Source organism: Varanus komodoensis, unplaced genomic scaffold (genome assembly GCF_004798865.1).
Source record: "Varanus komodoensis strain SLA01 unplaced genomic scaffold, ASM479886v1 scaffold7_3, whole genome shotgun sequence".
Taxonomy (NCBI): Eukaryota; Metazoa; Chordata; class Lepidosauria; order Squamata; family Varanidae; genus Varanus; species Varanus komodoensis.
The window spans coordinates 27,044,855-27,059,732 of record NW_025336480.1 but is presented as its reverse complement, the minus strand read 5'-3'; the positions used below and the strand labels follow the sequence as shown (position 1 = coordinate 27,059,732).

General features: G+C 44.0%; 1 protein-coding gene across 4 annotated transcripts in view; it reads left to right on the top strand.

Moving 5' to 3' along the window:
* Nucleotides 1-14,878, top strand: part of PLCB1 (phospholipase C beta 1) — a 592,180-nt gene that overhangs the window by 423,434 nt on the left and 153,868 nt on the right. For all 4 annotated transcript variants that reach the window (XM_044454160.1, XM_044454162.1, XM_044454161.1 and 1 more), the window contains 3 exons: nt 2,392-2,474; nt 4,840-4,924; nt 5,607-5,784. In XM_044454160.1, coding sequence (XP_044310095.1) covers nt 2,392-2,474; nt 4,840-4,924; nt 5,607-5,784 — 346 coding nt within the window. The remainder of the gene's footprint in view (nt 1-2,391; nt 2,475-4,839; nt 4,925-5,606; nt 5,785-14,878) is intronic.

The window sequence follows — 14,878 nt, the reverse complement described above, 5'->3', positions numbered from 1 at the left end:
CACTTGTCACCTAACCTGTACTTATGACACCTATTCCTATGCCCCAAGTGGAAGACCTTGCACTTACCCACATTGAACGCCATCCTGTTGTCTCCTGCCCACTTCCATAGTCTGTCCAGATCCTTTTGGATCTGGAGTACCTGCTCCTCAATTGTGGCCACTGATCCAGTTTTAGTGTCATCTGTGAATTTGATCAACAGACTGTTTACCCCTTCTTCCATGAGAGTTAATGAAAAGATTAAACAGGATCAGCCCCAGGACAGAGCCCTGGAGGACCCTGCTTGTCACTGGCCGCCATCCCGATAATTCCCCGCTAATGGTTACCTTCTGCTTTCAGTCAGTCAACCATGCCCTAATCCACCGAACAGTGCTTTGGTGTATCCCAAAACTCCTCAGTTTCTCCACCAGGATATCATGGGACACTTTGTCAAAGGCCTTGTTGAAATCCAGGTATACCGCATCCACTTCATCCCCTCCATCTAGCCATCTCGAAACCTTGTCATAGAATTCCACAAGGTTTGTCAGGCAGTACCTGTTTTTGCAGAAGCCGTGTTGTGTGGCTGTCAGCCTCCCTATCTAGCATCACTAGATCTCTATTATGAGCCTTTCCATTGTTTTTCCTACAATGGACGTAAGGCTAACAGGTCTATAATTCCCCATGTCCCTTCAACTACCCTTTTTGAAAATTGGGACCACTGATGCCACCCTCCAGTCCTCTGGATCCTGAATGGTCAAGTCATAGTGGTTGGCAGGAATGTATTTGCCCATTTTTGGTTAGTGGATGACCTATATCCCTTCCTTTAGGAGGTGGATCTGGTCATAACCATCCCTGCCTTCATATTTAGACAACTGTAATGAGCTCTGTGTAGAACTGAAGAGTGTACAGAAGCTTCAGTTGGTGGAAAACGCAGTGGTCTTGCCCTGTGTCTGGTGTATATTATAGAAACCATATCATCCTGGTCCTGAAATAGTGCATGCACTTCCAGTTTCTTTTGGAACCATCTCAGTTCAAGATTGCTGGGCTTTTGTTTTTTTTCCCTTGCAAAGCACCAAATGACTTGAGGCCAGGGCACCTTGAAAGAAGCCTCCTTCCCTGTGTGTCTGCTCAAAGTTGCATTAATTTTCAGAGGTCTTTTTATGTGTTCCACTCCATAGAGGGGTAAGGCTGCTGGACACTCATAACAAGCTATTTTGTATGTCAGGCTATGGAACACCCCCTCCCCTGGGAAGATAAACTAACCTCTTTTGTGTCCTTTAAATAGCTGGTGAAGACAATAGACAATGAGTAAGGACAGTCTGTATTCAACATTACTTCCCAGTTTTAAAATACCTTTTAGACTTTGAATTTTTGCTATGTAATCTTTGTATTTTTATGGTATGTTATCCTGAGGATTCCTTGAGTTGGGAGGTAAGCCGAATATTCCCTAAAGAAATAAGCAAACAAATTAAACATTGAGGAAAAAGTCCTCTCCTATTCAGCAATATTTTGTTACATTCCCACCTCCAGATCAAGTAGCATTTTAGGCTAAACCATAGTGATAGATCGGTTTAGAATAGCCAAGGCAGCCTGAACACATAACATCCTGAATCATGTGGACGGGCTGGGGCCATGGGATGGGATTGAATGACTGTTAGAGAAACAAATGCCCTTCCTAGTCACAGGCAGAGGTAGGAACATTTCTAGACAGGCTTAATGTGCATGACCAAAATAGTCCATGGTTTGCTCTGTCATCTGTTACCCAGCAGCAGCCCATGGGTTATTTGGAGCTGTTCTCCCACCAACAAACCCTGCTCCCTTGATTTGGTGATACAGCAAATTGCTCCCCAGGGGTGGTGATGCAAATTGAACCCTGCCTACCTACTTATAAATGTATTTTGATTGTGCGAGTTGACCTATTGTATAAACATTCTGTTTCATCATTTACCTACATCTGATGGAAGCCTGAAATTTGTTAACTTAAATAACAAAATTATATTGAAAGGAAACATTCTTTTGAAAAGCAGAAAATGCCAGCAGGGAATACATGCCTATTTTAATTATGCAAATAATCCATAAAAAGGCATAGCTTTAGGCATACAGTTGTGTCCTACACAGAATTCTAAGTGTAAGCTGCAGCTTGTTCTCCCACAGGCAGACATGACAGTGAAATCGAGGGAGCATCTTGGCTTATTTGAAGATTACAAAGAAAATCAAGCTGAGACACATATTTCTAGTAGAGCTTCCTTAGTTGCTTTCAGAGTTATTAGAACACAGCAATCTGGGTGTATTTCTTAGAAGTTGTCAAACTGCTTTTGTTCATCTGTTAAATCTTCTTTTATCAGGATGAGAAATGCCATTTTCTACTCACATTTGAAATCCTCAATGAGTTCTATTACTTTTTTTTTCCCTAGGAAGTGATAGAAGCTATTGCTGAATGTGCATTTAAGACATCCCCTTTCCCTATCCTCCTCTCTTTTGAAAATCATGTAGATTCGTAAGTACTTAAAATAGTTCCACAAAGAATCTGTTTGAATAAATATTGCAAGAGATGTAGGCTGTTGAGACTATTTAATTAGCATAGTTAGCAAAGACAGAGATTCTAAAGTGTGGCAGGAATTGTTTGGACAGATATTTGCTGCCTTGTGAGAAGTTTTGTGGCACACAGTGGGTTTTATCCATTGTTAGGGACATGTGAATTGGCAACACTCAAGCAACATTCAAGCAAGCTAATTTCACCTTGAGGCTTGTTCCAGCTCAAGCCTGTATCAAATCCCAACCTTTTCTTGTTGTTGTTTTAATTTGACTTTTTGCATGACAACCTGTCTGTAATTCTGTACATATTTTTCTAAATGTATATATCAGTTAAAGAAATGGAAATATATTCTTCTTCTATATAGTCTTTATGTATAGACTTGGAAATATATTCATTTATATATATATAATTTTGGAAACATATTTATTATTTTCCCCTATACTACAGGGCATTTGTGAATATTTTCAAAAGTATGCATTTTTATGTGGATTTTTCAAAAGTACACATGCTGTTGGATTACTTTTTTATTTTTTGGTCCACAATGTGCATTGTAAGCTTAGAAATGCACTGACTTTGATCACAGAGAACTCCCCTTCCCCATATTTTCCCATGGTAGACCAATCGAAATAACTGGAATTTGGATACAACCCAATGTGTTCAAATGATATTCAGTTACACCTCAGAAGGTATGAATGTGTTTCTCCTAAATAACTGTTTGCAAAGTTTGCAAAATCATTGTCACTGATAGACCTTGATTAAGACGTACATACAGAACAATTATTTTGGTGCTGAAATGCTTGAGTTGAATGGTTGTTATGCTTTGGGGGAAAATTTTGATTAAATAATTGGGGGCAAAACTCAGTGTGATAATTCACACTGTCACCAACTCAACTAAATAATTTTGAATATTAGCTCTTTTTGGAAGTCTATAATAAAAGGCCTGGAGACATTTCACAAACCAGAATCTTTTTATTGGGGGTTCTACTAATCCTTGTAAATAATAGCTCATCTGCTTAAACTAATCTGAGTGTTTGGACTATCTAATACAAAAGCATGTTACCCAGAGGACAAAAGCCATCACCAAAGCCCTGTCCTCTGAGTTTTGCGAGTGGTACAGATGTTCAGATGTCATTTGATCTGCCGGTGAATTGAGCAGAGCACTTACTCTGACTGGCAAAAATTACAGTTTGCATGTAATGCCCAACACAGACAATATTGCCTTGCAAATTTCTGGCGTTAAGGGCACAATCTTATCTAAATAAGCATGAGTCTCCACACTTCCAGCACAGAGTGGGAGGAGCATCAGAGGTGATCTTTGCCTCTCTGCTCCCCCATTCTGAATGTTTTTGAGATGGCCACTTTTGGTCATCCAGCAACTGCATCTCAGAGGGGAAGGGAAGGAGGCTGGAGCAGGTTCAGAATACCTCCTATCCTGGTCTCTCCAGTTGATTCCCTCACAGCCCCCTAAAACATCCCCTTTCCCCTCCTTCCAATATAGCTTTCCCAGCCTGGGAGAGCAGCACAATTCTCTCTGCCCCAGCTCTGAGGTGCTGCGTTGGGGATTGGAGCTCCATGTCGTAGCTCCAAGGTCAGAGCTGGGAATTCCTATTATCCTATGTCCCCACAGATGATGCTAGTGGCCATCAAATGATTCCCTAAAATGCACATATATTTAAATTTAAATTCCTTTTGGTGAGAATGCCCTGTCTGCTAACTATGATTTTTAATTAAATGTTGTTCATAGCTCTCATATGTTGTAAAGCATCCAAGTAGTCTCAAAGTACTAAAAAAAGAAAAGAACAGAATAAAAAGTAATACTTTGGGAATTTGGGATGGAAAATAATCTCAGTAGTATTTTCTTTCCAGTTTTGACCCTGAGTGGAAATTTGTGACAGAGAGAACTGTGAAATCTGTGGCAGGAATCATAATTTTTCTTGTCAGCTAAACCGACAGCAGTGGAATGAGGACTAGAGATCATCATCATCATCATCATCATCATCATCATCATCATCACATTCAGTTTTTGCATTCTGTCAAGCACACATTATTGCTTGCATGTTTGCAGGGCAGGTTCACTTCCTTCTGTTTACTGCTGCAGATGCTGGAAGCCTTTAATGTGCTATTTAATGCAAAAATGTGTGAAAAGAGCCTTTGCAGAAGTCAGAATAATAGCATAATGACTCTAGATCACCGAGAACAATTTAGGATGATAGGATCAGAAAATTATACCTCTTCATCTAGTTAAAGGATGTTACATTTTCCATTACTGGCACTTTGAGTATTATAAATAAGCCTCATTTAATTCTATACTTTCTGCCCTTTTCAGCCCTAAACAGCAGGCAAAAATGGCAGAATATTGTAGATTAATATTTGGTGATGCTTTGCTGATGGAGCCACTGGAAAAATACCCGGTAAGTTGATTTTGTTGTTTAGCCAAATGTTAAAAGAAAACGATAAGTCTTCAGCATCCATTCTTTTTTCATATATTGTCCCCTCTTTGTTTTGATCTGACAGTGAATATTTTATGGGTATGGGTTCTTTAATGCTCTGTGTATGCTTTCTTTAATGCTATGAAGATACTATGAAGGGTGTTTAAAACAAACATTTAAAAGAAACTATAATTTATAAAAATATACTTTAAATGTATAAACTTTATAAACTGCCCAGAGAGTTGTGGCTACAGGCAGTGTGTGTGTGTGTGTGTGTGTGTGTGTGTGTTGTATTTAATATATTAATATATATATATATATATATATTATATAATATTTAATATTATATATATATATATATCTCTTTACAGTTGCCTTGCTTTACTACATCTTGCATATTTTCCTCAAAAAGACTCATTTAGTATTACTTAGGAAGAGGGAATCTTCCAAAAGTGGAAGAACAAGTCTTTATTAATGCTAGTACCATCTGCACCCTAAGAAATTTGCAGAAAGAGCAACATTTGGCATTTCTGCATTTCAGGTGCCTATAATTAATACAGGGCCATGGCTTTCTCATCCTAGTTGCACTGTTCAAAGATGGGAAAGGGGACAGAAGCTGTCATGAGGGGAAATGACCTTATTGCCCATGTCTATTTTTTATCAGCTTGAACGTGGTGTTCCTCTTCCAAGCCCAGCAGACCTGATGTACAAAATTCTGGTGAAGAATAAAAAGAAGTCCCACAAGTCGGCAGACGGCAGTGCAAAGAAGAAGCTGTCTGAACAAGCATCCAATGCATGCAGCGATGCATCCAGTGGGTTTGAGCCTTCCTCTCCTGGAGCAGGTAAAAACGTGCGAACTTCCTGATAATGTACAAAAGGGGATGCATGCTATAGGTTGCAATAACTTTTCAATGTGTAGTAAGTCTGTTGGACAAAATGCTATGCAAACACAAGTTGATATCCCTGATAAACTTGAAAAGTATACTGTATTGGCATCTCATTGGGCAGAAGAACACTCTCTTCTCCAGAAAGTGCCTAGATGTATATTCAGCCATCCTTCAAGGATGCTTATCAAGAAGTCTTCTGAATTAAAAAAGTGCCATCTGCTGCTGATACATGAAGAACTGAATGGATTTAGACATAGCACAATGTTTCTGTGTTTGCACATACATTACATATAAAAGAGAAGAGGAATGTGATATTAGCAGACCAGCTTACTTTGTTGCTCCATCTTGAAAAAGTTTTTGTTATTACAAGAGAAACTCTGGACAAACTTTGAATATGCCTTGATTAAAGTTTGAAGTGTGGGGGGCAGGGTAAAAATTTTGGGCAGGCAAAAATCCAATCCACAGGGTGTCAGTCCGTGTCTCTGATGCAGGAAAATAATATGGGACAAATCCTCACTATTGCTGTCATAGTATTTCCCTGGTTGAGACTGAACTTCTTTTTTGAGGCTGTGAGGCAAACCTTGTAATGCCTGTCTGCCTTATGCCAATGTAGCTCCTTGCAGTCTGTTTCCATGACAGCGGTACCCTTCTTTTTATGTCATACCTGGCACTATTTTTCTTGAGTTCTCACTAGTTAGCATCCATTCAGCAGCTCGTCAAGAAAAGCTGTCTTTTAACATCAACACCGGGAGCTGCTCCTCACACCACAAGAGCAATGTCAGTTTCTATGTCTGAAGTCTGCTGTGGCCAGATTGCCCCCATCCCTGCTTCACCTGCCTTTCAGCTCCTCAGATGAGTAGTCTCATCATTTCCAGGCACATGGGACTTGAAAGAGTTAGCTCCCCTTGTTTCATGATCAAATACTTCATGTGAAACCTTGGGCTAGTAGCTTGGTTCCTTTCTGCTGCATAGCGTGCCCCTTTAAAATAAGAAGGAAAACGGTGCTTGTCCATATTTCATCTATTTTAGTAAAACTATGAATAAATCTTATGAGAACTAGACTAAAAATGTGGGAGACAGGTAAAGGGTGGATTCAAAATTAGCCTGCAATATTGTCACAGATATTCATGGGCATTCATTTGTTCTAACTACCACTACATTCCAGGCTCAGAAGGAGGTCCTGTGTTCCTCAGAAGTACTCTCAAGCTCTCAATAGAATTACTTTTCTGCTAGCTTGTTCAAATGAGGCAGGAGAAAATAAATGGATAAAGCAGCACCTGCATATCTATTTATGTATCTACCTCACACAAAATCACATGTGGAGGGAGATCTAAATCATCCCTTGTCTCTGCTAGAACCACTCTACCTGACTATTCCAGGTTTCAGAAAGGCAGAGTTTCTTTGTTTTCCACTTTTTAGGGGATTGTTTCTCTGCAGAAGCAATTCTGTAAAATGGGGAAAAATAATAATAGTTGTTTAAAAAAAACTTGTTTCAAATCTAACATACACTAGGTTCAGCTAAATGAATGAAAATTAGACTAAAAGCCCCTGGTCATTTCAGTGAGTCTCTGCTAAGCAAGACTGTAAGATCTAGGCATGCATAATGCAGCTAGAGGGTGGAGTTGGGCACCCACCCCACTCTACCAGCTGACTGAGCCAGATGCAAGGGTGTTTTACTTAACATTTCCCTTGTTGGAACATAGGTTTGTATTCAGTGGTGTCCCTCTGCTGATAGAAAGGCCATTGAGCTCCCATGAACAGAAAAGGAGTCACAATTTTAGAAAAGTTCTTCGTCATGGCCTCCGTGCATCACACATATGGGTTCTGCGCCTGCGTAGTGCCTTTGGCCGGAAGATTAACAGCTAACGGTTTTTGGTGGGAACTCCACTCCCCCTCCCCCCTAGCATTGTATAAGGAGCGGAGTGTCCGCCATTTTCCAGTCTTTGCGACCGCCGTTCATTGTGCCTCGTGCCGCTTCGCTCTCGCTTAGATCATTACTTAGCTCTCGCTTGTTAAAAAACTTCCCTTTTTCTTACCAAGTTAGTATTCCCTCGTTACTGTTAGTATTTTCACTTAGTTCTTGCTTTTCATCTTTTTTCTCTCTCGTTCCTATTAAAAAAAACAAACAAACGAAAAATATTACTCTCCCCCTTTACTATCTCCTCTTCTGTTTCTACGATGGCGCAACGGGCGGCATTCCACAAGTGCGGGAAGTGTGGCTCCAAAATGCCCACCGCGGCATGACCTGTGCCATCTTTGCCTGGGGGAAGGGCACAGGACAGATAAATGCGGCCACTGCTTGGCCTTCTCCAAACAGGCGAGGAAAAATCGGGAGAACCGCCTCCTTAAGCTCTTGTGGGACCAGGCTCTCCTCCAATTGGACCGGCTGGTGGCTAAGCCTCCCACAACTGTGGCTCCACCCGAAGGCCGTCCAACTTCAGCCGACCTGCCGCAACGCCCAGCCTCTTCCTCCATTGCTCCGCCCTCACGCCCTTCTGAAGAAGGTGCTCCTAGCATGGCCGATCAGCCCGTTTCCCTACCAAGGAAACAAAAGGAGAAGAGGAAGCACAGTGATCCGGACAAACATCCTGTGCATAAGAAGGCCAAAAAAGATAAGGCTGGCAAGCCGGTTAAGAAGCCGAGGAATCCCGAGCATGCAAAGCATCGCCACTCGGGTTCAGCAACTTCCTTGATCCTGACTCCAGCCACGGAACCGACCCCCTCGGTCCCGACCATCCAGGCAGCTATGAGGGTTACTCCACCAGGCTCACTGCGCCAACCGGCAGCCGAACCCCTTCTGGACCCACGGCGTGGCTCCATCTCGGATGGTGAAATAAGAGATTCTCCACCAAGAGCTCGGTCGCCAACACCAATGCCACCTGTCCCTCTGGATACCGACATCGCCATCTCTCCTCCAAGAAGCCGCAGGAGCCGTTCTTTGGATGCTAGATCCTATGACTGGTACCATTCCAGATACTCCTCCGCTCCGAGACGGGAAGAGTACCAATCCATGGCCTATTACCCGGTTTCCAGGGGACGATCCTCACCGCCAGCTCCTCGGGATCGTTTCCATTCTACACCCAGAGACGCCCCGAGGGCTCCATCTAGAGAGAGCGGCAGATCGGAGTCACCAGGAGATTCCTCTTCCAGCACACCACCTCCTTACTGGATGGAATCTGATGAGTCTGAGGTTGACTCGACCTCGCCAGATGCAGCGGTTACTTTGCAAGGCTCAGGGTAACCTGAAGAACCATACATCTCTTTCAATGAATTAATGACCAGGCTGGTGAAGTCGCTCAACATCGAAGCCCACCAACAACTGCGACCGAGCACTGACCATTTTTATGATGTGGTCAGGGGCGAACGATCCACCTCTATTGCCTTACCGTTCATTACGACTCTGCGGCAGGCAATGACTCAGCCATGGGACCTCCTGACCCACCCACAAACAAATTCACGTAAATATGAATCTATGTATCGGGTTCGGGAGGAGGACATCCCGTTCCTCCTCTGTCACCCCAAGCCGAACTCGGTTGTTGTGGAATCTTCTCAGGGCCGGGAAGCACGTGGACACACCTCGCCTCGCGATAAGGAGGGAAGAAAAGTTGACTCCCTCGCCTGCCAGGTGTACACAGCTTCAGACCTTGGATTACGAATTTCAGATTATGAGGCGACCCTGGCACGCTATCAATATTTTCTTATGCAGCATTTAGACACCATCATTGACACCTTTCCAGGAAACCAGGGCGAACTAGCAAAAACCTTTGTTAAGGAAGCTATGCAAGTGGCGGTGCAGCATCTTTCCACAGTGAGGCAACATGTTGACTCTGATTCAAGGTTGCTTGTCGGTGCCATTTCCCTCCACAGACACACCTGGTTGCGTAATTGCAATTTTCCTGAAGAAATGAAGCGGAGAATTGAGGAGATGCCGTTCGACGGATCCGGTCTCTTCAACGTGAAGATGGATGGTAAACTGAAAAAGATCCAAGAATCCAGAATGACGGCCCGTCGTACGGAACTGCAATCCCAGCCTCGCTGTAAGTGGTCATGGTCACGCCCGCAATACCACCAACAATTCCAACCTCGGCAACAACAACCACATCAACGCCAGCAACTCCACAGATAGCAACTGTCCCAGCACTTCCAGCAGGGCCACCGCCGCTTCGACACAGACAGGCGACAGCGCTGATGCGATGAGCAAGCCTTTCCTCTCCTCCCAACTTCACCCTCCCCTCTCCCATTTGGGGACCGGCTGAAAAGTCGGCTCTCCACTTGGGAGTCCATTACATCTGATGGTGGGTGTTATCCATCATCCAGCACGGCTATAGAATTGAATTCAACGTTGTTCCATCACCGAATCCTATCCATTTTACACCAACCTCGTCGGTACTGTTAGACGAGATTTACCAACTCCTTCCTAAAGGAGCTGTTCGTCGCTTATCGTTATCGGAAGGACTCCACGGATTCTATTCCAGATATTTTATGGTCCCGAAACGAGATGGGGGTCTTCGACCCATATTGTACTTGAGAGCTCTCGATAGATTCATAACACCAAAGAAGTTTCAGATGACCACGCTCCAAAATATACTTCTGCTGCTGGGGAGAGGAGATTGGTTCGCCTCGCTGGATTTGAAGGATGCCTATTTTCGTATTTCAATACATCCACGTCTTAGGCACTTCCTTCGTTTTGCGGTAGACTCTGAAATCTACGAATTCAAGGTGTTGCCATTTGGATTAGCCACTGCACCAAGAGTTTTTACGAAGTGTATGGCCCCTGTCTGCTCACACTTTCGTCTACATGGAATTCGGATATACCCATACCTTGATGATTGGTTGTTGGTTTCCGACACTAAAGCAGGACTTTCGCCTGCTGTTGATATTACTTGTGCTCTATTACAAGACCTTGGACTCTGTATTAATCAACAGAAGTCTTCTCTTCTCCCTCCACAGACGATCAACTTTATCAGAGCCCAGCTGGATTCGACATTGACAAGAGCCTTTCTTCCTCAAGACAGACAGTATGCTATTGCTCGGTGCATCTCTTGGATCTGACGAGAAAGAACTGTTCCTGCCCAATCTATCCAGAGCCTGTTGGGACACATGTCTGCATCCATTGCCGTGGTTCCGCATGCCAAACTCAGGCAACGCCCTCTCCAGTTATTCTTCAATGGGATGTTCCGACCACAGAGAGATCCACCTACCAAATGGATTCGACTCCTGGCCTCCGTTCTTCAGTCCCTGTTAGGGTGGATAGAACCAGCCAATTTAAATGTCGGTGTCCTGTTTCGACCTCGGTACCCTACAGTGACTCTCAGTACCAACGCGTCTCTTCTCGGATGGGGAGCCATTTGCTCCGACCTACGTACCCAAGGGGTGTGGAGTCCCCAGGATTCCAGGAACCACATCAACTTCCTGGAACTTCTTGCTATTTTCAAAGCCCGGCAATCGTTCGAGGACGTACTTCTTCACCAGGTTGTCCAGGTGACCTCGGACAACATGGCTACGGTCTTTTATTTGAACAAACAAGGGGGAACCCAGTCCCCGAAACTAGCCCGCCTGTTGATGCAAATTTGGGACTGGTGCATACCGAGAGGTATCACTCTTCTAGCAGTACATCTTGCAGGCACAGACAATGTAGAAGCAAATCTCTTGAGCAGACGTATGTCGCGATCACATGAATGGGAACTAGACCGTCGGGTTCACGACAGGCTGTTTCACCTCTGGGGTCCACCAGACATAGACCTGTTTGCCACACAACAGAACAGGGTGTGCATGAACTATTGTTCCAGAGCAGGGATAGGACAGGGGTCGTCTGGGGACGCCTTCATGATCCCCTGGAACGACATGGCCTTTTACACTTTCCCACCGATCCCTCTCATCATGAGAGTGTTGGCAAAGATTATTCACGAAGGGGCCACAGGGCTACTAATAACCCCCTGGTGGCCACGCCAACCATGGTTCTCAACTCTCCTTCACATCTCTTGGGAGGATTTTCTCCAACTCCCTCTTCTTCCTTATCTCATTACCCAGAGGGAAGGCACGATCCGACACCCAGACTTGTCACTGAAACTGACTGCCTGGAGGATCCGATAACCGTATGTGCTGCACCAGTGTCGACGCCACCGGCAATCCCTACTACCTCTACTTCACAAACTTTACATCCAGATCTGCAATATATTCTCGAATCTGCATTAAGGCCATCCACTAGAAAATCGAAATGGCGTAGATTCTCTAGCTTTGCAGAGTCTCACTCGTTTCCGGCGTCCTCGACGTCCGTTCAGCAGATTCTTCAGTTCCTCTTCGAATTGCACCAGTCTGGACTTAAACCTTATTCCATAAAAAGAATATACAGCAGCGATTTCTTACTACTGTGGAATGTACATGGTTTCTCCATTTTTTCGCAACCTTTGATTAAAAGATTTTTGAGAGGATTGGGTAACCTCCATCCAACAATAAGGCCCCTGATGTCCACTTGGAGTCTTTCAGTAGTTTTACAAGCACTGACTCAGCCACCTTTCGAACCCATGGCGACAATTGATCTACGCCTTATCTCATGGAAGACTGCTTTCCTCGTAGCAGTTACTTCAGCCCGTAGATCTTCTGAGCTTTGTGCCCTTAGTGCAGATTCCCCTTTTCTGAATTTTCATAAGGAAAAGGTAGTTCTACAGCTGGATCTGTCCTTTCTTCCTAAGATCGCTACTTCGTTTCACATGCAGCAAGAGATCGTTTTACCAGCCTTCTTTCCAACTCCTTCGAATCCAATAGAGAGATCTCTGCATATGCTGGATGTTCATCATTGCTTAGCCTTTTATAGGTCCAGGGCAGAGTCTGTTCGACACTCCAATAGACTTTTTGTAAAATACTCGGAACACGACTGGGGCTATCTGGTCACTTTCCAACGACTTTCCAAATGGATAGTAAAAATAATTGCTCTGTCTTACCAGTTGGCTAAATTGGACTTACCATCTACTCCAAGAGGTCATTCTACAAGGGCTGTTGCTACTTCTTCGGCCTTTGCATCGGGAGTCCCGATGGAAGACATCTGCAGAGCTGCCACTTGGGCTACCCCATGTACCTTCGCCAGACACTATAGACTTGATGTCCATGCCAGACAAGATTGCTCTTTTGGCAGGGCTGTTCTTTCTTCTGTTCTTCGTTGATGACACCTCCCTCCTCCAGTTTGGGTAAGCTTGTTATTCTACCCATATGTGTGATGCAACCTGCTCTTCTCCTTTCTTCCGCAACTCCCTCAAGCCACCCCATGTGCAATTCCAGAGGGTCTCCCAAACCTCTGGAACAGAAGATGAGGACTGCAGAAGGAACCAAAATAAGTGAAATCATGCATCACCCACCTTGCCCTCTTGTTAGTGGAGGAGCACCATCTCCATTTCTGTATGACTCTGCAGAACCTCCCCAGTTAGTTATTCAAACAGAGACTGGGTTATAAACACATATAGTGGGACATCATCTTAATCATATCACTTTCATTGCCTAATGTAAATTACTATTGTTTTAATTGCTATTTATTTCTAGCAATTTAATTCATAAGCAGCCGGAGAACAGACTGGCAACCACTGAGTACCTTCAGAAATCTTCACACATCACAGTCTGCTCTCATATCCCTCTAAACATGAACTGTATTAGAATCCAGTGCTCTGGATGGTATAAATTGTTCATTCTTTCAGCCCTGTTTCAGCATTTGGTTGTGGTAAACTGCACTCTCTAGTTCAGGATAGTCTACAGTGTTAATAGTGGGTTACATTTCAGAGTTGTCATGTGCTTTACACAAGCAATTTGCCCACACTTATTACTCCCATGCAAACAGATAGAAATCTTCCATGCAAATCCTCCAATATTGCAACAGTTTTAACATAAATAGCAGGTGCTCCCAGACAAGGCTTTTATTGTAGAATCGCACTGTGTAATTCATTGAGTTCCACAGGAGCTTCAGATGCCAACATCTTTAATTATTATTTGTGGTCTCTGTGCATCACACATGTAGGCTGTGCGCACATGTGTGGCGCTGTTTCAGGAAGATTCCAAGGCTGATTATTATTCGGTGGTCAGCCCATAGGTATGCCTAGCATGAGGAAGGGGCTTCTGCCAATATTTCAGGTCTTCTTCGAGCGCCATTGTGAGTGCATCGGGAAGTTCCTCCACCATGTTTTCTGACTGAATGCCTTCCATCTTCCCCCTGCCCCTTCAGTATCAGGAAAATATCTGTTAAGGAAGAGGAGATGGATTAGCTGTGCAGTGTTTTTGGACTGTTAGTCCTAGGAGTTCTCCATCTGGATGCTTCAGGTTTGTTGCTTTCAAGGAGCCAGTGTCAGTGGCTGGCTCGCCAGAAGGTTCTAACTGGCTCATGTCTTCAGTAGGTGTGAGGTCAGGGGAAGCAGACTGCAACACAACATGCACTGTTTGTTCTGGGTCACATTCAGGAGCTTGGACAACATATCACGGGAAGTGGTGGCTGGAGTATTCTCCCATAAGAAACTGTTATCACAGCAAAGAACTGGGGTCAGCTGATGCTTTAAGACGACTGGCATAGCCTGGCTTTTTAGCCGCACTGCTTCTGCTGAGTGCTGACTTAAAGGACCAGGAGTGTCTCTTTATGTATTTTCATGCTCTTACATGGTCCATAGACAGGAGATGCTGCAAGGGAATGATCTGCCAAGTCAGAAGTTGATGGAAAAACCACATCCTCAGGCTGAGAAGATAGAGCAGGGAGTGCTAAGTTCTTGCCATGAAGAGGGGCTACCAGCCAACTATCTGAATTCAAGTTCTCCTTGGGAAAATGTGCAGCTTCAGAACTGGGGGACAGGAAAGAGCAGGCAGGCACATATACACATCCACCAAGTTTGACTGGCTTCTGTTCCTATCTCCACATGAAGTTGGAACCCTTGAGAATGTGCTTCTTTCCAGTCATCACTCATTCAGTTTCCTTCTACCTGCCAACCCTAAAGGAAAGCAAAAAGCAAAGTATGCACAACAAACACTCGGCCAATTCACAGAGAGAGAGAGAGAGAGAGAGAGAGAGAGAGAGAGAGAG